This window comes from Prionailurus viverrinus, chromosome B3, assembly GCF_022837055.1.
Source record: "Prionailurus viverrinus isolate Anna chromosome B3, UM_Priviv_1.0, whole genome shotgun sequence".
NCBI classification, from domain to species: domain Eukaryota; kingdom Metazoa; phylum Chordata; class Mammalia; order Carnivora; family Felidae; genus Prionailurus; species Prionailurus viverrinus.
In genome coordinates this window covers 114,918,894-114,942,821 of record NC_062566.1, presented here as the reverse complement: position 1 = coordinate 114,942,821, position 23,928 = coordinate 114,918,894, and the positions used below count along the sequence as shown (strand labels likewise).

The window sequence follows — 23,928 nt, the reverse complement described above, 5'->3', positions numbered from 1 at the left end:
TTAGGGGGCGTCTTCTCCGTGTGCTCAATACAGAGTACTCAAGTCAGTGGCGACTTTCCTACCTCGGCCAACCGAATTTTCTGAGCTGGGAGGGGGCTAGGGCTCTTCCACTTCGGACCAATCGCGTATCCCCAAGCCCGGGACTGAGAGGAGTGCAGTAAGGTGTTAGGGTGCGTGATTGGCTAGAGGAAATAGTCTTCTCCACCAATGAGGAAGTGCGGCAGGCTGGGAGGGCTGGGCCTGGCAGCCGTGGCGCTTCTAGGGAGTCACCCGCAGTAGGGGCTCGTGGAGGCCGACTGCAGGCTGCTGAGGACCATGGCGGTGGCGGTGGCGGCGGCGGCAGCAGTGCGGACCCGGATCCTGCAGGCGAGTGAGGGTGCTACCGAGGGACGGCGAAGCTAGGAATTGGGTCCTTTCCGTCCACTCTCTGAGCCAACCCCTTCTTAGCCGACCTTCCAGTTCCCACCCGGCGCGTGAGGCCTTGTCCCAGTCTTCACTTCTCATCCGCCCTCGTTGGATCCTGGACTGTCCCCCCTGGCTCTCTGCCCTTTTACTCTGGAGGCTCTACCTTTCTGTCTCTGGAGCACTCTCCTCCCCCCAGCCCTGTCCGTCCTGCAGTCGCTCACTTGCCCCCACTTACTTTGGTCCACTCACCGTGTTTCCTTTTCACCTCTGTGCCAGTCACCTCTCTCACCTTATTTTCCAGAAACTCCCTTTTCTGGTCACCTTTCTTAGAGCTCTTTCTCCTGCTCAGAGCGACCAGATTGTTCCCTCCCCCCCCCCCCCCCCACCCTACTTCACTGTCTGTAATCCGTGGTAAAGGAAGCACAGGAGGGGGAGGGTCCGTGAATGAACTTTGAATATCCTTCTAGAAGATGTACACTAGGTTTTCCCCAAAGCAGTTATTTGCTGAGCTGTTTAACCTAGCTATGGCTCTTTGTTTTTTCCACAGGCTGTAGGCTGTCCCTTTTATTGCCAAGAGTTTCATTTAAACTTTTAGCAAAGTTACAGTATTCTTGTTGGTGGTAAATAAGGACACATAGTTATACTACCAGATGTTCCAAGCATATGCAAGGGACTAAACATCTAAAAAAAAAGTGATAGAAAATGAGGTGATAAACAACTCTAAAATGGGTGGTAGAAAATAAACAAGAAGTGTTAATTCCAAGGTCCTAACCCAAAGTCAGCTTTGAGTGTGCTAACACAACCTCACACTTGTCCATGGTGGGGATTGGGTCCGTTCTGCATGCCTGAGGGTGGTTTCTAACTCTGTTTATAGCCTTTCCCCAGTTTTCACAACCCAGCAAGTACTTAAGCAAGGTTTACTGCAGGCAAAGTTTCTCCAACCTACAAGAAACAGCTTTGCCCTTTTTACTTGTTACATCCAGCCTGAGAACTTCTTCCTCTATATTGCTGGGCTTTTAGATAATATTAGCACTTACCAGGTTGCATTGAGTTCTGCAGAAACTTAATGCATTTTTTAAATTCTTAGCAAAGTCAGTAAAGGTTCATGTTTTAAATGCTTTTTAACAGGACAGTGAGGAGAATGGGCCAGAAAAGTTTGTCAGATAGTCTGGCTTCACTCATCTATTTCTTGCTGTGATCCTAGTTGTTTTTCTAGGACCTTTTTTTATAGTAGGGATACAAAATTTCTACCCTATAATTTCCATTACCAATTTATCCTTGAAATCTTTTACTAAAATTGTTTTTTTTCCTTTGCTTCCCCACCATCACAGTGAGTCATTGATGGCCTTAAGAAGGTATTTTGTGCTTTGAATCAAGGAGAGGAATCTCCCTTTCTATGCACTTTATTTTGGAAACAGACACTATTTTCTGATTCATTTGAAGAAACTTCCGAGTTGACCTGGAAAAGAACATAAACAGTAATTCTTAGCCAAAGAGGAGTTACTATAACATGAAACTTTGATAAAGAGTAGTCTAGGAGTGCCTGGATGTCTCAGTTGGTTGAACCTCCAACTCTTGATTTCAGCTCAGGTCATGATCCCAGGGTCGTGGGATTAAGCCCTGCATTGGGCTCCATGCCAACTGTGGAACCTACTTAAGATTCTATTTTTCTCTCCCTTGACCCCTCTCCCCTGCTTGTGCTCCTCTCTCTCTAACTCTCTCAAACTGAAAAAAAAAAAAAAAAAAAAAAAAAAAGGTAGTCTAGATTCTGGGGGTCATGAATTTCAGAGGATCATCAAAAGGGTCTGTAAAGGAAAGAGTTGGTGTTTTCAGTAATTTTTTTAAAGTTTATTTTGAGAAAGAGTATGTGTGGGAGGGCCAGAGAAAGAGGAGGAGAGAGAGAGAGAGAGAGAGAGAGAGAGAGAGAGAGAGAATGAATCCCAAGCAGGCTCCCTGCTTTCAGCACAAAGCCCAGTGCGGGGCTCGAACTCATGAACCGTGAGACTGTGACCTAAGCCAAAGTTGGATGCTTAAGTGACTGAGCCACCCAGGTGCCCTTGTTTTCAGTAATTTTAAGTATAGATAGTCCTTGACGTTCAATGGTTCAACTTAAGACTTAAAAAAATTTTTTAATCACAAAAAAATTTTTAACATTTATTTTTGGGAGACAGAAAGAGAGACAGAGTGTGAGTGAGGGAGGGGAAGAGACAGAGGGAGACACTGAATCCAAAGCAGGTTCCAGGCTCTGAGCTGTCAGCACAGAGCGCGGCGTGGGGCTCAAACCCACAAACCATGAGATCGTGACCTGAGCCGAAGTCCTACACTTAACCAACTGAGCCACCCAGGCACCCCGACTATTTTTTTTTAATTTATTTTGAGACAGAGAATGTGTGAGTAGAGGAGGGGCAGAGAGAGAGAGGGAGGGAGGGAGGGAGGGAGGGAGGGAGGGAGGGAATTCGAAGCAGGCTCTGCAGGGTCAGCACAGAGCTGTCCTTGGGGTTCGAACCCACAAAACTGTGAGATCATGACCTGAGCCAAAATCAAGAGTCAGACGCTTTACCAACTAAGCCACCAGGCACCCCAGCTTGAGACTTTTTGACTGTACAATGGTGTGAAAGCAATATGCATTCAGTAGAAACCGTACTTCCAAGTTTTGAATTTTTATCGTCCCCACCCCCCAGCAAAATGCAGTATGAGACTTTTGAGGAATGCTGGGCAGCAGCAGGGAGTCACAGCTCTCTATCATCCACATGATCACGAGGTTAAACAACTGATACACTTATAAGCATTCTGTACCCATACAATCATTCTGGTTTCCACTTTCAGAACAGCATTCAGTAAATTACATGAGATATTCAACACTTCCTTATGAAATAGTCTTTGTGTTAGATGATTTTGTAGAACTGTAGGCTAATGTAAGTGTTCTGAGCACATTTAATGTAGGCTAGGCTAAGCTATGATGTTCTTTTGGTGGGTTAGATATATTAAATGTATTTTCAACTTATGATGGGTTTAGCATATTCAGAGGTAAAGAAAACCAGTCTTTTTTGTTTTGAAGTTTATTTATTTATTTTGAGAGAGACAGAGACAGCACGAGCAGGGGCGGGGCAGAAAGATAGGGAGAGAGAGAATCTCAGGCAGCCTCCACACTGCCAGTGCAAAGCCCAATGTGGGACTCAAACTCATGATCTGTGAGGTCATGACCTGAGCCAAAATCAGCAGTCAGGCACTTAATCGACTGAGCCATCCAGACCCCCCAAGAAAACCAGTCTTAAAGACACTCAGTGGCTTGCCTCGGTGATGTGGTTTAAAGAGTACAGACTTCACAGTCATGCTTGCATTCTATCCTAGCAACACCACTTTTTAGTTTCAAGAATATTTGTGAAGATTGGAATTCATGAATATAATGAAATAAATACCTGACACTTAAGCCGATCCAGTATCTCCCAACTAGTGACTGATGGGGCTGAGAATTCAGGACGTAAGTCTTGGTATCTCTTTCTATGTCAGGTACTGTCCCCAGGCTTTGGGAAAGGAGAGATTAAGTAAGACACACACTGTAGGCTCCCCTATTGTAATGCAATAGTAAGCACTAACAGTAGGAGTGCACAGAGTACTTCAGGGGTGTAGGGAAACTATCTCATACTCAATCTGTACAATTCAGGAAAAAAAATCCAGAAGGAGTTGGCTCCAGCTTGAGTTTTGCAAGACTAGCAGGCCTTCAGCCAAGGGGAAAGGGAGTGACTGATAAAGGAAACAAGTATGAGGTAGACATCTAGAGAGGAAGAATTTTGGTGTGACTGGAAGCAGGATAGTTTAACAACAGTGGTAATGAATGTTTTTTTAGGAAATGAAGAAAAGATAGGAGATCCAACCCATCAAAAATTATGTGCTAATGTTTTATTATGCCAGATGCAATGCCTTTTATGCCCTCTTGACAGCAAGGAGGCTGTGTGCAAGTAAAAAAATAAAACTAAGTGGCCTAGCATCCTCAAGTTGACTGATCTGTGCATTTTCTGCCCTGTAAGAGAGTAAACATGAAACATGATGAATACCAAATGATTGCTTGGCCAGTACTCAATTTTTCATTCTGCAAATGTATTAATGAATGCTTACTCTATTCCAGGAACAATGCCAGGAGCTGAGGACACAGCCATCTAGTGACCTAAGGGGAAAGAGACTTAATAATTAAACAATCTGTTATTCCATAATATGATATAAGAAATGGAGGAAGTTAGGTGCTGTAAGAGCTGTATAATCAGGTGCTTGACCTAAACTTGAGATTGTGACTTTAAAAGCTTCTGACTCTATTTCCCCTCTCACTCTCAGAAGTTAACCTTTTTTTTTCCTACTTCAAAGGCAACAGAAACCGTCAGTTGAGAACTTCCTCAACTTCCTACTGGCAAACATAAAACATCTTCACTGATACCCAAAGTGATGGCTAAGTAGGGAGATAAGAAATAGGAGTGAGTCAAGCAAACAGAATTCCATGCAAGAAGGAGCAGCATGTATACAGGCAAAAAGAGCACAAAACATGTTCCAAATGCCTAGAACATAGACAGCAAGGAGGAAAGTGGCAAGCTATGAAAAGTAAAGATGCCATGGGAAGTCTTCTAAGCAACATCAAGATTAGCCTTTAAGAACAGTGGAAAGCCATTGGAGCTTTTTAAACAAGGGAGTGATCTGCCCAGATTTGTGTTTTAGAAAGCCCCTCTGGCATGGGGGAGGAAGCTAGATTCAGAAAGCTTAAAACTGGAGTCTGGGAGACCTGTAAGGAAACAGTTACTGAAGTCCAGGTAAGAGACAGTGATGGTATAGACTGTAGTGATGGCAGGCAGCATAGAGAAAAAAAGGCTGTGTTCCAGAGACTTCTAGGAGGACCGATTGCCAGGATTTGATTCACTGTGGAGAGAGAGGGAGGAGTTAGGGTGACATGCTGGTTTTTTCTTGGGCAACAAGGTGAATAGTGGTCCCCTTCACCGAAAAGCGGGATATAGAAAGCAGAGCAGCTTGGTGAGAGGAAGATGAGGAGTTCAGCTTTCTCAATATGTACCTAAATAACATCCACATAGAGGTGTGGTGAAGACAATTAGGTAGCTATTATCTGAAGAGGAAGCTGGCTAAGAACTAGATTTGGGCATCATCAGAATCTAGATAATCAAGCTACAGGAGTTGATGAAATCACCTGAGGAGAATGTGCAGAATGAGAAAAGAAGGCCTAGGACCAAGTCTTGAGGAAATGGAATTGTTAGTGGCCAGGGAGCAGAGGATGATATCAGGACATACTGAAGACTGGTGAAAAGGCCGGGAAAAGGTTAAGTACAGAAGAACTGGGAAGAGCCCATGGGATGTAGGAAGTCACCAGTGTTTAGTCATGAAGGTTGGAGTAGATTGAAGGGTTAGCGGGAAATGAGGAAATAAAGGTAATTAGTATAGAGAATCCTTGCTATTGGATGGAGAGAGGTTTAAGTTTCAGGAAAGAAAGGATCATTGATAGAGGTGTCTGGGGTAGTGGGAAAAGTTGGCTTTAGAGCACAGGCGCAGAGATTAGCCTTCAGTTGGAGGACAGGTGCCTCATTGGTCAGTCCATAGATACTTGTATGCTTCAGTCTCCCAGTCACTTTGTCCCCACAGAGCTTGCTAGCTATCTTCTCCCTTATAAGCGAAAAGGAGGGCAAAAGGATGGGTATAGGTCAGTTTTGTAGGGTTGCTAGTAGGAAGTTGAAGTTCTCATCTGATGGTTTCTGTTCCCTCTGAAGTAGGAAAAACAAAGGTCAGCTTTTGAGAATGAGAGAGGAAGCAGCAAGGTTGGAAGTTTTAAGAGAATAAGTTTTGAAATAGCAAGGAGTAAGAACAACTAAGTAGTGAGAAGACAGAGTTGTGGCAAGGAGAAAAGACATAATAGTGAGGAGATAAGAGAAGTTTCCAAATAGCAAGGAGTCACAGCAAAAAGTATTTATAATAATATAATAGTAACATTGAATTAGCACCAACAACTTGCTATTTTCCATATCTGGACAATCTTGATCACAATAACTGTAAAGTAGGTGAACAAGACAGATGCAGTGCCTACCTTCATGGAACTCAAGTCTTTTGGGCAATAGACAAGTAACCAGGCAACTACAGCACAGACAGATAAACCTGATAGGGGAAGTACTGGCTGCTATGGGAGTCCAAAAAGGGACACCTAACCAAGTCTTGGTTGGGGGCAGTCAGCCACCCAGTAGACCTTTCATTTGTTCCATAGATACTTATTAAACACCTCCTATGTACGAGGTACCATGTTGATGTTGGGAACATGCCTATAAATAAAACATGGTGGGCTCTAGAAGAGTGTGGATGATTGGAAATAATTTTTGTGGGGAATGGGAGAGGAAGTAGATGAGGCATTTGGAAGAATCTTCTGCTGGCCCAAAGGACTGGCACCCTTTCCCCTAGATAGTACTGCAGGAACACAAACAAATTCTTGCATTTCATGCAGCCCCAAACCCTTTGAGTAACATGTCTGTCTTCTGGGGCGCCTGGGTGGCTCAGTCAGTTGAGTGCCGACTTTGGCTCACATCATGATCTCATGGTTCACGAGTTCGAGCCCCATGTGGGGCTCTGTGCTGACAGCTTGGAGCCTGAAACCTGCTTTGGATTCTGTGTCTCCCTCTCTGTGCTCCACCCCTGCTCACACTCTGTCTCTCAAAAATAAATAAATGTTAAAAATAAAAAATAAAAACATGTCTGTCTTCAGACAAGATAAAAGATTTTTAGAATACAGTTTTCCTCTACTTCCCATTCCTAATTGACTTGAATATTTATTAAATCAACTTCTATAGCATATATACAAATGAAGTTATTTTATTGTAACTGGCCCCTCTCCCCAATTTGCTGATTATACCCTATCAAATGTTACCTATACAACACATTCTTTTCCTATAAGGTACATGTGGCATTTTTTAAACAAGTTTATTGCAATAAAATTGACATAAACTCTACATATTTGAAGTATACCATTTGGTAAGTTTTATATTCGTGTTTTTTTTTTTAAGTTTATTTATTTTGAGAGAGAGAAAGCACAGGAGTAGGGGAGGGACAGAGAGAGAGAAGGAGAGAGAATCCCAAGCAGGCTCTGCACCATCAGCATGGAGCCTGATGTGGGGCTCAAACTCACAAACCAAGAGATCATGACCTGAGCCAAAACCAAGAGCCAGATGCTTAACTGACTGAGCCACCCAGGCACCCCAAGTTTTATATTTATATACACCTGTGGAAATATCATCACATTCAAGATAATGGGCATATCTGTCACCCCAAAAAGTTACCTTCCTATCCCATCTTCTCCACTTCATCATCCCCAGGCAACCACTGATCTGCTTTCTAACACTATAGATTAGTTTGCATTTTCTAGTTTTATATAAATGAGATCATAAAGTGTATACTGCTTGCATGTCTGACTTCTTTTACCCAGTATAATTGCTATAGTTATCCAGTTTACCCAGTTATAATTGCTATAGTTGCTGCATGTGTAATAGTTCTTTTCATTGCTGAGTACTATTCCAATGTATGGATATACCACATTAGTTTCCCTATTTACCCATCCAGTGGTGGACATTTTGGTTATTGCTAAGTTTGGGGCTTTCACAAAGCTGCTATAAACATTTATGTTCAAGTATTTATATGGGCATGTAGATACTTACACTTACATTTGACACTTGGTTATATGCTATCTTATATTCGACACCGATTGTGTTGGATACCATTTAAGAGTTTTCATATTGTTAAGATTTGTGGTGACTACATTTTCCAGGCCAAAAATTAGGAAAATATGGTCCAATAAAAAAACTTTTTTTAAGTTTCTTTATTTTGAGAGGGAGAGAGAGAGCAAGCAGGGGAGGGGCAGAGAGACAGGGAGAGAGAATCCCAAGCAGGCTCCGCACTGTGAGCATAGAGCCCAATGTGGGGCTCGAACCCATGAACCGTGACATCATGACCTGAGCTAAAGTCAAGAGTTGGGCATTTACTGACTGAGCCACCAAAACTTTTTAAATCAGGACTTCCCTGGACACTGAGGACATGATCATTATGGTTTATTATTTTCTTATAGTTTGCCATACCTCATCGTCTGTTATCTTTTCTCCTTAAAAACTATATGACCCTTGGGAGCAAACACCAAATCATTTTTCGTATGCCCATAGTAACTAGTGTAATGTTAAGCATATGGTAGCCATTCCAAGTTTTAATAATTTTCTGCTCTCATTTATCAAAATAATCATTCTTTTACCTCACAGGTCTCTTCCAAGGTGAATTCCACTTGGTATCCAGCATCCTCCTTTTCTTCTTCAGTGGTAAGTTTATTGGGTACTAAAGTTTTACTTCTGAGAAGGAATACAGTATAATTTTGGGGTATTCCCATTTATCTTCTTTATATTATTGTGATCAGAGTATATGTGAAACCTTCTATCTTGGTTTTCTTATCTAAATTCTGTTAATTATATGTCGTAAGCATTTTCAGTATTGCAAGATGCTCTTTATAGCTGTGATTTTTTTTTAATTTTCAAAATGTTTTATTTTTGAGTGAGAGAGAGATAGAGCATGAGCAGGAGAGGGGCAGAGATAGAGAGACACAGAATCCGAAACAGGTTCCAGGCTCTGAGCTGTCAGCACAGAGCCCAACACGGGGCTTGAACTCGCAAACCACAAGATTGTGACCTGAGCCAAAGTCAAATGCTTAACTGACTGGGCCACACAGGCCCCATATCACAGGGCTTGAACTCACAAACCACAAGATCGTGACCTGAGCCAAAGTCAAATGCTTAACTGACTGGGCCACACAGGTCCCATATAGCTATGAATTTTTTTTTTTTTTTTTTGGTTATTTTTGAGAGAGATAGAGAGAGAGGGATCATGTGAGCAGGGGAGGGGCAGAGAGAGAGGGAGACAGAGGATCCAAAGCCGGCCCTGTGTTGTCAGCACAGAGCCCAATGCGGGGCTCAAACCGACAAACCCACAAACTGCGAGATCATGACCCGAGCTGAAGTCAGATGCCCAACCAACTGAGCCACTCAGGCGCCCCTACAGTTATGATTTTTAATAGCTGCATAATATTCCATCAAGTATATGTAGCCTGAATTAACTAAAAATTTTCCCATATAACACCTAAACTGATTGACTTTTTTCAATATTATAAAACAAACATTTATTTATATAGTTTTTTCCTTCTTTTAGATTATCGTCCTTCTGAGGTAGGATTACAATGTCAAAAAATACAAACATTTTCATGGCTTCTAGAGGTTTTATTGATCCTGCCAGATAGTTGTCCTCTTCTTCACAATCTTTAAAGTTGTTTTCATAGAATTGTCAGCCATTTGCAGTACCTAAAATCTAACACATAAGGACAGGTGCTCGAAATCCTTTCTATTTAAAAGCATGCACACACTATAACATAGTAGTCCTTCGCCTTTTTTGGTCCACAGCCTCCTTTGAAAATTTAATGTAAGGAAGCTACTTCTCAGAAAAACCACACACAGAGGGGTGCCTGGGTAGCTGAGTCGGTTGAGTGTCTGACTTCGGCTCTAGTCTTTTAATCATAAATGTAATTCATTCTCATGGTGACATGACAAAAAGTCAGCTGGGTGAACAAGTCAACTAGCTAATCTTTGTTAATACAGAATCTGCTGCTTTTTTAGTCGATGCTTCACAGCAACATAAAGTTCCACTGTGATTAGCAGGGACTTTTCCTCAGAGAAATCACAGTATTGAGAGGCTTGGCCACATCTTAATGAACACTATAGACAAGTACATTGTGTATCTCTTTCTTAGTGTTAGCATTTCTAGAGAACAGAAGATTCACTATCAACCCTGAATTCCTTCCTCTTTGTGAAAGGGAGAGGAACAATTCACTAATACAAGTTTTGTGGGGTTTTTATTTTCCAGCCAACTGTAAAGCTCTTCATTGATGGGAAATTTGTTGAATCCAAAAGTGACAAATGGATTGACATCCACAACCCAGTAAGCAAAGCTACTTTGGGATTTAAACTGACTAGCCTAGAATTCTGGGAACGTAGTGGGAAATTAGGCACTTGGGTGTTTGTCGTGAAGTACATAGTGCTGCCTCTATAACTAGGTGAAAAATGGACAAGGCAGGCAAGGGGCAAAATATGATGTGCTGCTCTTTCCCATCAGGCCACCAATGAGGTCATTGGTCGTGTTCCTCTGGCCACCAAGGCCGAAATGGACATGGCTGTTGCTTCCTGCAAACGTGCTTTTCCCACATGGGCGGACACTTCAGTATTAAGCCGCCAGCAGATCCTGCTCCGCTATCAACAACTCATTAAAGAAAACTTGGTAAGAAATCAGAATGGTATTATTTTCCAAGCTGTTGCCTAGGATGCAGAAGGCCTTTTAGCTGCCCTTGTAACTCCACAATGCAGAGACATAGATTATGGCTCTCTCCCTTATACTACTTCTCCCCCAGTTTTGTTCTTCCTTGGCTACCTAAGAACTAAAAGGAGGCACATCTTTGCCTTGGTTTCTGTGTGTGTTTTCTCTAGAAAGAAATCGCCAAGTTAATCACATTGGAACAAGGGAAGACCCTCGCTGATGCTGAAGGAGATGTATTCCGAGGCCTTCGTAAGCTGGGAGTCCCTCTCGGGGAGTTCAGGAACCCTTTGGGAAGGAGCAAAGGAAGATGGGAGGCAAAGATCTCGGAACGGGAGGTTGCTTCTTCCATGTAGATTTTCCTATCCCATGATCTTTTTTAATACTTGTGGAAAATGGCAATACTTCTTAGGTACCTATGGGATCAGTTTATTTCATTTATTTTACTTGATCGTTCAGTAGGTATATGCATTTCACTCTTTTTTTTTTTTTTTCCTATTTGGAGAATCTCATTTTGCTCAGCCCGTTCACATGGACGGGCAAGTCGATCTTTCTGCCATGTGTCATTGGCATGAGCCATTCTCTGTCTCAGGGCTGACTAGAGCAGGACAAAGCTAAGTAGTGCCCGGTGGAGAGCTGGTGGTCTGACTGCTTCTCTGTTGCAGAGGTGGTTGAGCATGCCTGCAGTGTAACATCCCTCCTGCTGGGAGAGACTATGCCATCCATCACCAAAGACATGGACCTTTATTCCTACCGTCTGCCTCTGGGGGTGTGCGCGGGCATTGCTCCATTCAATTTTCCTGCCATGATCCCCCTGTGGATGTTTCCAATGGCCATAGTGTGTGGAAATACCTTCCTACTGAAACCATCAGAGCGAGTTCCTGGAGCAAGCATGCTTCTTGCTAAGTTGTTCCAGGACTCTGGTGCCCCAGATGGAACACTAAATATCATCCATGGACAACATGAAGGTAACTGCCCTTCTGTACATGGCACTTAATCTGGCTACCAAAAAAAATCAAGGTGTTGAGTGGTGAAGGAATATTTTAGGATGAGGAACCTAGGGAGGAAGGGATTTACTGATAGTAACCTCCATGTTTGAAGGTAATGTTTGTTGACTGCCATCCCTGTATGCTAAGGAAACTGACTGGGGAGTAGCAGTGCTTCTGGCCCTACAGAATACATTGGGACAAAGAAATACGGATTAGGTCAAGACAAAAGAGATAGAAGAGAATGTTTTCAGTTCGATACTGAAAAATTTATAGACCTCAGAGAGACTGAAGGCCTTCTAATTCACATAGTAATAGCTAACACTTAAAAAGCACTACTGTGTTTCAGGCAGTTTCTAGTGCTTTTCATATATTATCTCATTTAATCTTTATAACACTCCTTTTAGGAGTGTTATAAACAATCCTTAGGTTTATGAAACCTATAAACAGTAGATACTATTGTTTTTCCATTTTACAGGTAAGGAAACTGAGGCGTAATGAAATGAAGTCATTTGCTAGAAACAATCAAAGCCAGACTGTCAGTACCCAGGAAAACTCTGGTTTTTACTTTTAAATCATGCTATGTTGCTGCTCACATGACAGCACAGTAGTATCTGAGAGTCCCAGTATATAGTAACAGTTAAAGAAATACCACATTCTTAAAGGATAAAAGGAAGAGTTGAGTATTAAAAGGCTGCTATTTTGGAGGAAAACAGGAGTTGTAGCCTTCGGAGTTAGAAGTAGGTATAACAAATGAGAAAAATAATGAAAGGGAAGAGGCTAAATAGAAATAGTAGTTTAAAGAATTTAAGAGAAAGGAAAGAACTTCAAAATGGGAATCGAAACTAGAAAAATAGAAGCATAGAAACTTCTCATTCATAGCAATGGAAAAAGGCAAATTTGCCATGTTGAGAAGCCCACGGCCATTTGCTCCTTTGTGGTAATCATTTCTTTTCTTCTTAAAGCTGTAAACTTTATTTGTGATCATCCGGATATCAAAGCAATCAGCTTTGTGGGATCCAACCAGGCAGGAGAGTACATCTTCGAGAGAGGGTCAAGACATGGCAAGAGAGTTCAAGCCAATATGGTGACTTCTTATTCGTTTTTCCCCCCAAATCTGTTATATGTATTAAAATTACAGGGGTTCCCCGGGTGGCTCAGTCAGTTGAGCGTCCAACTCTTAATTTCTGCTCAGGTCATGATCTCACGGTCGTGAGATTGAGCCCTGTGTCAGGCTCTACACTGCTAGCATGGAGCCTGCTTGGGATTCTCTCTCTCCTTCTCTCTCTGCCCCTCCCCTGCTCATTCTCTCTGTCTTTCTCAAAATAAATAAACTTTAAAAAATAATAATAAAATTACCTACAAACAGCCCTTTAGCCGAGGCATTACTATCCCACTGTCATGCCAATGTGTCTTTATTCCCATTTCATCCTGAATGTCTTCCTTTTAACCATGAACCTGGTAATGATTTTTATCCTAAGCCACTTTAATTACTTTTTATCTTAGACACTTTATCTTGGTGACAAAGAGCACCTTTCTCATTAAGAATGTTATTCAAATTCTTTGGCTTTAGCAGTAGCAGCTGAATTCTAGTTCTGGCCTTGTTTCTTCCTTCATACCTTTCTAGCCCTTTCTCCTTCCCTCCATTCAACACATATCCAACTACTATAATGTCAGATATGCTCTTCCTAAGAGTCCATGCTATCTAAGGTACTAGAAGGAGCCAAATACCCTGTATGTGAGTATGGTTAACTTGTTTGCATAGTTTTACTATTCTCTTACTAGCTCCTTGCCAAGTACATAGTAATTCTTTGATACTAAATGTAAATCCAGTTGCCTCTTTCTCACCCTTTGGTTAATGTTGCAGAAAGGACAGCCACCTATGCACAGGCCTAGAAACAGTTCCTGATATGCTCACTTATTTCTTTTCCTGGTGAATGTGTTTTGGCCAATTTGACTTAAGCCACTCCCATCTCATTACATATTTATTGAGTTTATTCTGTGTCTAACAGTATATTATGTGTAATGGGATAAAATTAAATAGCAAACATGGTATCCATGCACTCAACTATAGTTGTACAGTAGTCACCCCTAATCTGTGGGGGATGCCTTCTAAGACCCCCAGTGGATCCCTGAAACTGTGGATAATACTGAACTCCATATATACTATATTTTTCCTATAAATACATGTCAATGATAAATTTTAATTTATAAATTAGGCACAAAGATTAATAATAACTAATAATAAAATAGAATTTTAACAATACACTATAATAATATGGTCTCTTGATGGGGCACCTGGGTGGCTCAGTTGGTTAGGCGACTGACTTCGGCACGGTCATGATCTCACAGTTCGTGAGTTCGAGCCCCGCGTCGGGCTCTGTGCTGACAGCTCAGAGCCTGGAGTCTACTTCAGATTCTGTGTCTCCCCCTCTCTCTACCCCTCCCCTACTCACACTCTGTGTCACTCTGTCTCTCAATAATAAATAAACGTTAAAAAAATGTTTTTAATAATATGGTCTCTTGAGCTATCATACTTTACTCACCCTTCTTATGATGATGATGTGAGATGATAAAATGCCTACCTTATGAGATGAAGTGAGATGAATGACGTGGGCATTGTGGCAAAGTGTTAGGAGGCATAGTTTCCAGACTTCAGTTGACCTTGGGTGACTGAAACCATGGCAAGTGAAACCCCAGATAAGGGGAGATTACTGTATTTGGAAACATATGTTTAGAAATGACCATGTTATCCTACCTAGTAAAGAAATTTATGAGGCTATGTATCTAGAAGCAAGCCAATTTGGGGAACCTCTTTCCAGAAATGGTGTATCAAGAGGTCCACCTATTTCGCCATTCAGCTGACCACCGGTATTATACTGGCAGCTCTTTGTTCACATTGCTCTTCTTATAGCTGGAAATCCCAGCAGACAATAGACTGTTTCCTGTCTAACTTAGGAAAGAGAAGGGAGTTCTTCTTGGTTCCTGGGTGCAGTATTTAGTCTGTCAGTTTGACTGAATGTGATTATGTGACTGGAGGTTTTGTTTTGGTTTTTTTTTGGTAATGATTTTGATCTAAATAAACATATAACAGCTTATCAGCTAAGAAAGTAGAAAAAAAGTAACCTGGAGACTTACTCTATGCTATCAAGATTTCGCAGTATCAAAATGATAATAAATCTAGCCTCAGAACAACAAAGGGTAAATTCTCTCTTTTCTTAAATTATTTGAAATCTCAGATTTTGCTTAGTTTCTTAGCCTCGTTGTATTTTGCCAAGGAAGATCCATGTACTTTTTGTATTTCCTTTAGGGAGCCAAGAACCATGGAGTAGTCATGCCAGATGCCAATAAGGAGAATACCCTGAACCAGCTGGTTGGGGCAGCCTTTGGAGCTGCTGGTCAGCGCTGCATGGCTCTTTCCACAGCAATCCTTGTAGGAGAAGCTAAGAAGTGGCTGCCAGAGCTGGTGGAGCGTGCCAAAAACCTGAGAGTCAATGCAGGTAATCAGTTATCTGCCTAGCTCCTTTAGACTTTGCATCTGTGGCACTAAGCTCTTGGTTTTAGTGTTGGCTTTGGCCAGTGGGAGTAATCATGTCTACTCTTTAACCATTCCTCTCTTTATAGTGTACTTGTCATAGTTAGCAGTCATAATATATGTTAGTGAAAACATTAAATACTTTTGTGTTGTTTTACAGGAGACCAGCCTGGAGCTGATCTTGGCCCTCTGATCACCCCCCAGGCCAAAGAGCGAGTCTGTAATCTGATTGATAGTGGAACAAAGGAGGGAGCTTCTATCCTCCTTGATGGTCGAAAAATTAAAGTGAAAGGCTATGAAAATGGCAACTTTGTTGGACCAACCATCATCTCAAATGTCAAGGTGAATAACTCTGGCTCATTTATTTCACACATACAAGCACTAAAGGTACTTTGAAGGCTATGGATGGAATCTCATCCCTCCAAATGAAGACATTTAATGACTGAGACCTCATCTCTTGCCAGGATTAGTCAGTTATTTTATTTAGAGTCTGAATGATCCTCTTATCCTGACACCCAGCCTCCTTCCACTATACCGGTGGTTGGCAGATTTTCCATAAAGGGCTAGATAGTAAACATTTTTGGCTTTGCAAGGATATTCAGTCTGTATCACAACTACCCACTCTTGGCATTTTAGTGAGAAAGCACATTAACATTATATGGTTGTGTTCCATAGCTTTTATTGGACAATGGAATTTTAATTTTAAGTAATTTTATATGTCATGATTGATTTCTTTCTCAGCCATTTAAAAGACATAGAAACCATTCTTAGCTCGTGAGCTGTACAAAAATAAGCAGCAAGCCACATTCTGCCCACTGGCTATATTTTGCCAACCCTATCTTGTATTTGTTACTTATCTGTTTAATATTAATTTTTCGTTCTGCTCATTGCTGTCTAGTTTATAGCTATTACAGTGTCTCCATCAACATATTGACCACCCAATATTTACTGAGTACCTACTCTGTGCCCCAAATTTAGCTGTCTCTTCTCCAGAAAGTGAGGAAAGAAAAATAATTGATCTCTCAATTTTTATTTATTAAAACTCCACAAATCTCTCAGCTAAAATTAATGACTAAATTGAGATGAGGAAGCTTTTTTTTGAAGTTCCTATGTCCCCACTATACCTACTATAATCCTGAATAATTAAGAATTGAATGTAAGTATAGTAGAAATTATGAAATCTCTTGCCACAGAACCATTGAGGAAAAATCCACTTAATAGCAACAAACACAGCTGACCAGCTACAGTGGTGAAGGATGTTTTGAATGTTTAATGTGACCTGATATGAAAATATAAATGTACAGACTCATTTGGGGAGGCAAGGGAATGAATGAGAATGAATTGTTTATGTTACAGAAAACTTAGTACAGGGTTTCTTTATTTTTTTTTTTTTCAACGTTTATTTATTTTTGGGACAGAGAGAGACAGAGCATGAACAGGGGAGGGGCAGAGAGAGAGGAGAGACACAGAATCGGAAACAGGCTCCAGGCTCTGAGCCATCAGCCCAGAGCCTGACGCGGGGCTCGAACTCACGGACCGCGAGATCGTGACCTGGCTGAAGTCGGACGCTTAACCGACTGCGCCACCCAGGCGCCCCAATGTTATTTTCAATATCTATCTGATTTAGGGGCACCTGGGTGGCTCAGTCGGTTAAGTATCTGACTTAGGCTCAGGTCACAATCTCACAGTTTGTGGGTTTGAGCCCCGCTTCAGGTTCTGTGCTGACAGCTTGGAGCCTGGAGCCTGCTTTGGATTCTGTGTCTCCCTCTGTCTCTGCCCCTCCCCTGCTCGTGCTCTGTCTCTCTCTCTCAGAAATAAACATTAAACAAAAATTTTATATATATATATATATATGATTTATAAAAAATGAATTTTCATGTAACTTTCCATAACAACAATTGTATAAACAAGTTATACAGGTATAAAAGAGGAAGCTAGTGATGGGTCATGGGACCTAAAAATACAGTGCTCAAAGGGCAGGAGTGTAATTGTAGTTAATAGGAATTTCAAGTTGTTTATATGATTGGTAGCTTCAAAGATGGAACACAACAAGAAAGGGCTTTTTTTTAAAAGGTGGTTTAAAATGAAGAGAGGTTACTAACATGAAAACTGTCCCATGTAAACAGTGGGTAATAAAGTGCCAGATAAGCCTAAAATACTGACTTCTTTTCTGGATGCATCACTCCTGGAAGCCAACTATGACCTGTTACAAAGAGGAGATTTTTGGTCCAGTTCTTGTGGTTCTGGAGACAGACACTTTGGATGAAGCCATCAAGATTGTAAATGACAATCCATATGGAAATGGAACCGCCATCTTCACCACCAATGGAGCCACTGCTCGGAAATATTCCCACCTGGTGGATGTTGGACAGGTTTGTGAACAGAGTTCTTAGGAGATTCTTATACTCATATACTGTTTACTATCTAAGGGAAACAGCAAAGTGATTGGTTGCTGCGCCTCTGATTTCCTACAGTGCCCCATTTCTTCCTCAGGAATCGCAGTTCATGGGATACAGGAAGGAATGGGATAGAAGTTGGGGTATTTAAAATCGGTTTGTCTGATGCCAAGCATTTGTGCTTCTAAATGGAAAGTTCCTTTGTTTGAGTTCTTTTATTTATGTGGATTTTTTCTGCTTTAGGTGGGGGTAAATGTCCCTATTCCAGTGCCTTTGCCAATGTTCTCATTCACCGGTTCTCGATCTTCCTTCAGAGGAGACACCAATTTCTATGGCAAACAGGTAACTTTAAGAAAATATTGTTTTCCTCTAAGAAACTTTCTTGAATATACTCAGGAACAAGGATTCTGAAAGGAAGGCCCTGACATTAGCTTCTGTTGGGTCATAAGTTGTTCAGCCATGCTTATCAGGATGTTCTCTAGAGAAGATTTAAAATACAACAAAATTTCGTCAAAGCTGCTGCTCCCTGACTAACTCAAGGCAGCAAAGTTTTGGGGAAAGAGCATGAGGAAGTCCAAGCCTTTACGTATGTCCTTTCCTCTGAGAGCCTTTCCTCCTGCCTCTCCTCTTTCATCTAAGTCTTAATCATCTGTCTTGTCTAAGTTTGAATCATGGACTGACTCCTCCAGAAAATCACCTCTGACTATCACCACCCCCTTCCTCAGTGCTGGGTTGGGAATGCCCCCATGTCCTCCCACTGCACATTTTTATCCTGTAAGTTATTCATTTACAAAACAAATTTTTAATGTTCATTTATTCTTGAGAGAGAGAAAGAGTGTGAGTGGGGGAGGGGCAGAGAGAGAGAAGGAGACCTAGGATCCCAGGCAGGCTCCAGACTCTGAGCTGTCAGCACAGCCAGACACAGGGCTTGAACTCACGAAATGCAAGCTCATGACCTTAGCCAAAGTTGGGTGCTTAACTGACTGAGCCACCCAGGCACCCCTTCATTTACAAAAATTTTACTGAATACCTTCTTTGTACCAAAACTATTCTAGGCATTATGGATACATTATGAACAACAAAAAAAATAAAGCAGATTTGGCACAGAATGGCCTGGGGTCAAAGTCCAGCTTGGCCTGTTATTAATTGCATGACTTTGAGGAATATCCTGTGTCTCAAGTTTCTTATCTATAAAATGAGAATAACAATAGTACTTATATTTCATAAGTTTATGAAGATCAAATCACCATTGTTACCACATCCTTCAGCAGATGCATATTTCCTAAGACGAGGCATGGCAGGTTCAAATAGCAGAAATGGGCTGGGGCACAGAGAGTGAATGAGAAGGAGAGTGGTAAGAGATGAGGTTAGAGAGGCAGGGGGAATCCTGTAGGGCTGTGTAAGCCAAGATAAGAACACATCACATTGTAATTATTTACTTAACTGCAGTACCTTGCACGGAGCAGGTGCCCAAACATGTGTTTAACAAATGGGCTAGTGAAAGTTCTTTGTAACCCCACAGAGATACAGCCATTTTGGAACCTTCAGTAATAAACTACATGTTTTCTATACAGGACTCTCTTTTATACTTTAATTAAAAAAAAAAAATTAACAGTAGCATTGCATAGCAGAATGTAACAGTGTGGCCAGCTGGTTAAGAAAACATATTGGGGGACACCTGGTGGCTCAGTCAGTTGAGCGGCCAACTTTGGCTCAGGTCATGATCATGAGGTTCATGAGTTCGAGCCCCGCATCAGGCTCACTGGTGTCAGCACAGAGCCCACTTCTGATCCTGTCTCCCTCTCTCTGCCCCTCCCCTGCTTGCTCTCTTTCTATCTCTCAAAAAATAAACATTTTAAAAAAAAAAAAAAAAAAAGGAAAACATTTTGGTTATTTGGAGGCAGATTATTCAGTTTGCACATTAGTCACAGCTTTTGCATAATCGATTACTTTGATTCTATTAACAAAAATTTCTTTTGAGGGAAGCAGAGTAAAACTATTGCTTTTTTTCTCCCTTAGTTTAATTACTGTTAAGTCATCCTGGTAAGTGAGGTTTCTTAGAGGCAAAGACTGACCCCATACAATTTGAAGTCTTAAATTCTTAGGTAATCAAATTGCTATTTTGAGGTGCCTGGGTGGCTCAGTCAGTTAAGCATCAGACTTTTGATTTTGGCTCAGGTCATGATCCCAGAGTCATGAGGTCAAGCCCTGAGTAGGCTCTGCCCTGGCCGTGGAGCCTGCTTAAGATCCTCTCTCTCCCAGGGCGCCTGAGTGGCTCTGTCAGTTAAGTGTCCAACTTCGGCTCAGATCATGATCTCACAGTTCATGGGTTTGAGCCCACGTCAGGCTTTGTGCTCACAGCTCAGAGCCTGGAGCCTGCTTCAGATTCTGTGTCTCCCTCTCTCTCTGCCCCTCTCCTGCTCATGTTATTTCTCTCTCAAAAATAAATAAACATTTTAAAAAATTAAAAAAAATTTCTCTCCCTTGCTTTGCCCCTCCCCCCTCAAAATAAATAAATAAATAAATAAATAAATAAATAAATAAATAAATAAATAGAGTTTAAAAAAACGAAAAGCTTAATTTAAAAAAAAGATCCTCGGGGCGCCTGGGTGGCTCAGTCGGTTAAGCTTCCGACTTCAGCTCAGGTCATGATCTCATGGTCCGTGAGTTCGAGCCCCACGTCAGGCTCTGTGCTGACAGCTCAGAGCCTGGAGCCTGTTTCAGATTCTGTGTCTCCCTCTCTCTGCCCCTCCCCCGTTCATGCTCTGTCTCTCTCTGTCTCAAAAATAAATAAACGTTAAAAAAAAAATTTTTTTAAAAATAAAAATAAAAAAAAGATCCTCGGGGCGCCTGGGTGGCGCAGTCGTTTAAGCGTCCGACTTCAGCCAGGTCGCGATCTCGCGGTCCATGAGTTCGAGCCCCGCGTCAGGCTCTGGGCTGATGGCTCAGAGCCTGGAGCCTGTTTCCGATTCTGTGTCTCCCTCTCTCTCTGCCCCTCCCCTGTTCATGCTCTGTCTCTCTCTGTCCCAAAAATAAATAAACGTTGAAAAAAAAAATTTTTTTTTAAAAAAAAAAAAAAGATCCTCTCCCTCTTCCTCTGCCCCTCCCCCTTTATATTCTCCTTCTCTCAAAAAATTGCTACTTTGTATTCTTCTGGAAAATAGACAAGAAAGAATCATTCTCATAATAAAATGACAACTTTAGTTATATTGAAAGTATATAATAACTCTAAAGCCTTTAATATATATATTAACATGGCCCAGATTTTGTCAAATAATTCTAGAAAAGTATTTTAAAGAAGCCCTTGTGGTTTTTTCTAACATTATCTTTCTAGCTTGCTAGTTTTTTTTTGTGTTAGATCTGCACAGTCTATTCTCCTTTGCTCAAGCCTATTCTTACAAAATAAACTATATATAAAGCCTTACATATGAATTTTTTTGATTCACATTACAGGTGCTTTAGAAGTGAATGTGTGTAGTATCAGACAGTTTACTTTAGATTTGTAAGATATTGTGGATTTTACTACTTTAGCATCACTGACAGTTGTCAGAAATGGCCTAATATGTATTCTATCCCTTCATGCCTTTTTCTTCTTCACAGAAAAGAGAGAAAAACTAACAGTTATTGAACAGCAGTTACTTTGCTAGGACGTTTGAAGGTCATCTCATTTTCCCCTCACAGCGAGGTGAGCCACAGGTCACAGATAAGGCCCAATGTTACATGGCAGTCAATAAGGAGGAGAGGCAGGATTTGAGCCAGGTCCTAATATCTCAGAGCACACATTCAGCTCTAGGAATAGAATGAACTGCAAGTTTAACAGATTACACTGTTCAGTTTTTCCATTTAGATCCTCTTGACTAGTTTCAGCATAATGATAGGTAAGGTTTGACTATTTATTTACTATGCCAGGCATTGTGTTAAATGTGTTAAATAGATTATCTCATGAGCAATATGTTGGATTTTGGTTGCACCAGCTCCTCAAGTGGCAACATTAGTAACGCTTTACAGCACCTCCTTCAAAAGCTGATTGAAAGAGAAATCATGAAACCCCCAGGAATATATGCTCTTTTTTTTCCTTTGTTCTCTTTAGGGCATCCAATTCTACACTCAGCTAAAGACCATCACTTCTCAGTGGAAAGAAGAAGATGCTACTCTTTCCTCACCTGCCGTAGTCATGCCTACCATGGGCCGTTAGAAACAAGTTTGTTCCAGATTCAGTCCACCCTGAGTAATCTCCCTCTGTTCTTGACCAACTTCATTTGCCAACTTTGCTCAGATCAGATCTCTAGGATTGGAATACCTGGTAATTAAGACCTTTCTCAAGACCATTGGCCCCTGCAAAGTTGTTCTGGGGAGATTCCTAGTCTGACTCTGAAAACAGATTTTCACTTGCTCCTTACTTTGGTTTTTGAGGTAACTGTTGTTAACTCTGAAACACTTATATGGAATGAGATCTTAGGTTATTTTCTAAAAGTTCTCCCCTTTTCTGATGACTTGCGGAAGGGAAGATAGTGTATGTAAAGAAGATCTTCCAATAACTGGAAGAGGACTTCTTGGATGGGGAAACAGGACAGAAATTAATTCACCTTTTGGTTGATCCTCAAACACAGCCCTACATAAATGGCAGTGGGGGAGACCCCTCTGCCAAGCTTTCCTGAGCCTGTCATTTATCCCACACTATGAAGGACATAATCCATTTCAACTTATCCCGTGGTTGTGACAACTGCTTTCTTTTCTGCTAAATGCCACTTTGTCCTAGTGATTCATGACCACTAATTACTAATTCTATCATTGTCACTGTTCCTACTTCTTAAAAATCACTTCTCAAGGATACCTCAGTATGTATTGGATAAATCAACTTTTTGTTGTGTGTGCCAAGTGTTAAATTTCACATTTGGCTTCAACAATCATTAATGCTTCAGTCATTAATTCAGATGCAAATGGAGTTTTTTAAGAGAACTATTTCAAAAGGTTTTTAGGGCCAGAAATCAAGGGGTATTCCAGCCATGAAAGTGTGCAAGACTCTTGCCTTAAGTAAGTGTAACCAGGTATTACTTGTTGAATTTTTTATATTGTTCTTTCTTCTTGCTTGCATTTCTCGTTAGTGATAATTTTTAATGAAAGAACTCTTAATGTAGAGTAATTCATTGGTGCCTAAGAAATTTCAAGGCTCTTCATGACATGAAATAGTAAAAAAGAAATGCTTTGACAGATTCTTCTGCAACCATTATATTCAAGTGTCTTTATGCCTTTTCTTTTGGTATAGCTAAACTTTATGTCAGAACAGAAACTGATGAGCTAAAAAAACAGATTCCCAACCGAATCAAGTCTTTTCGGATATAGTTTTTACACAGTGAACTAAGAGACGGCTGCTGGCTCTGATAGAATAGTCTTTGGTCCTCAGCCAGATGATATAGGTCATTTATTTTTTCTGCTCCCTCATGAGTCACTTGGATAATGCTAATCTGCTCCATGGCAGTGATTCAGTGAACTAAGGATATGAAAACTTTGAAAACATTTGTGCACTCTGTGGATTTTAATACTACCACTGCTTGATAGAGTGTCAGAATCTTCAATCGTTTAAAGTGACTGGAACCTTAATAAAATACATTTATGACCCTAATGGGTTTATTGGTTTTTTGGGGTTTTTTTGTTTTTGTTTCTTTTTTTTGGATTTGCCTTCCTAAATATGAGGCAATAAAAAATTATAATTTGATAATAGACTGCCCTTTATTTTCTTTCTACTTATCACAGCTGGCAACTAATAGTAATAATCCAATCCAACAACTATAGGCTGGGTTGAATGAAAGCTCATATTGTCTAAATTCCAACTGGAATTAAATATAATCCCAGAGATTCCTATGTTTTCCTTATATTTAAGGGAAATCACTTTTGTAAAAATACTAACTCATCAGAATTGTGTTGCTCTAATTGGAATCAACTCATTTGTCTAGCTACTTGCTACTCAAAAGAGTTTCTTGTTTCTTATATGGAAAAAAATATGCAGTTGTATTCATGCTAATAGCACCTTAAAAATTTAGTGTGGCCTCATTTGAAATTTCTCAGATCCTATGTTGTACTAATTGATTATGAATAACAAATTACAAATAAAAAGCTCTTAAAAAGAAAACCTGGCTTTTTTGTTTTGTTTTTAAATGTTTATTTTTGAGAGAGAGAGAGTGCAAGTGGGGAGGATCAGACAGAGGGAGACACAGAAACCCAAGCAGGCTCCGCGCTGCCA

The 23,928-nt window shown here is 40.9% G+C and overlaps 1 protein-coding gene across 1 annotated transcript; it reads left to right on the top strand.

Annotated features, from left to right (window-relative positions):
- The first annotated feature begins 213 nt into the window (after window positions 1-213).
- ALDH6A1 (aldehyde dehydrogenase 6 family member A1) lies at window positions 214-23,817 on the top strand. The gene is made up of 12 exons (XM_047864727.1): window positions 214-366; window positions 8,682-8,738; window positions 10,327-10,401; window positions 10,576-10,737; window positions 10,944-11,022; window positions 11,436-11,738; window positions 12,722-12,843; window positions 15,067-15,256; window positions 15,452-15,633; window positions 17,484-17,663; window positions 17,931-18,029; window positions 21,778-23,817. The coding sequence occupies exons 1-12, from the start codon at window positions 316-318 to the stop codon at window positions 21,880-21,882; spliced, it is 1,605 nt and encodes a 534-aa protein (XP_047720683.1). The 5' UTR covers window positions 214-315; the 3' UTR covers window positions 21,883-23,817.
- Window positions 23,818-23,928: the final 111 nt, after the last annotated feature.

Coding starts and splice junctions, on each gene's coding strand:
- ALDH6A1 (XM_047864727.1), top strand. CDS start 316: ATGGCGGTGGCGGTGGCGGCGGCGGCAGCAGTGCGGACCCGGATCCTG. Junction 15,634..17,483: donor CCATCATCTCAAATGTCAAG/GTGAATAACTCT, acceptor CACTCCTGGAAG/CCAACTATGACCTGTTACAA. Junction 18,030..21,777: donor CCAATTTCTATGGCAAACAG/GTAACTTTAAGA, acceptor TGTTCTCTTTAG/GGCATCCAATTCTACACTCA.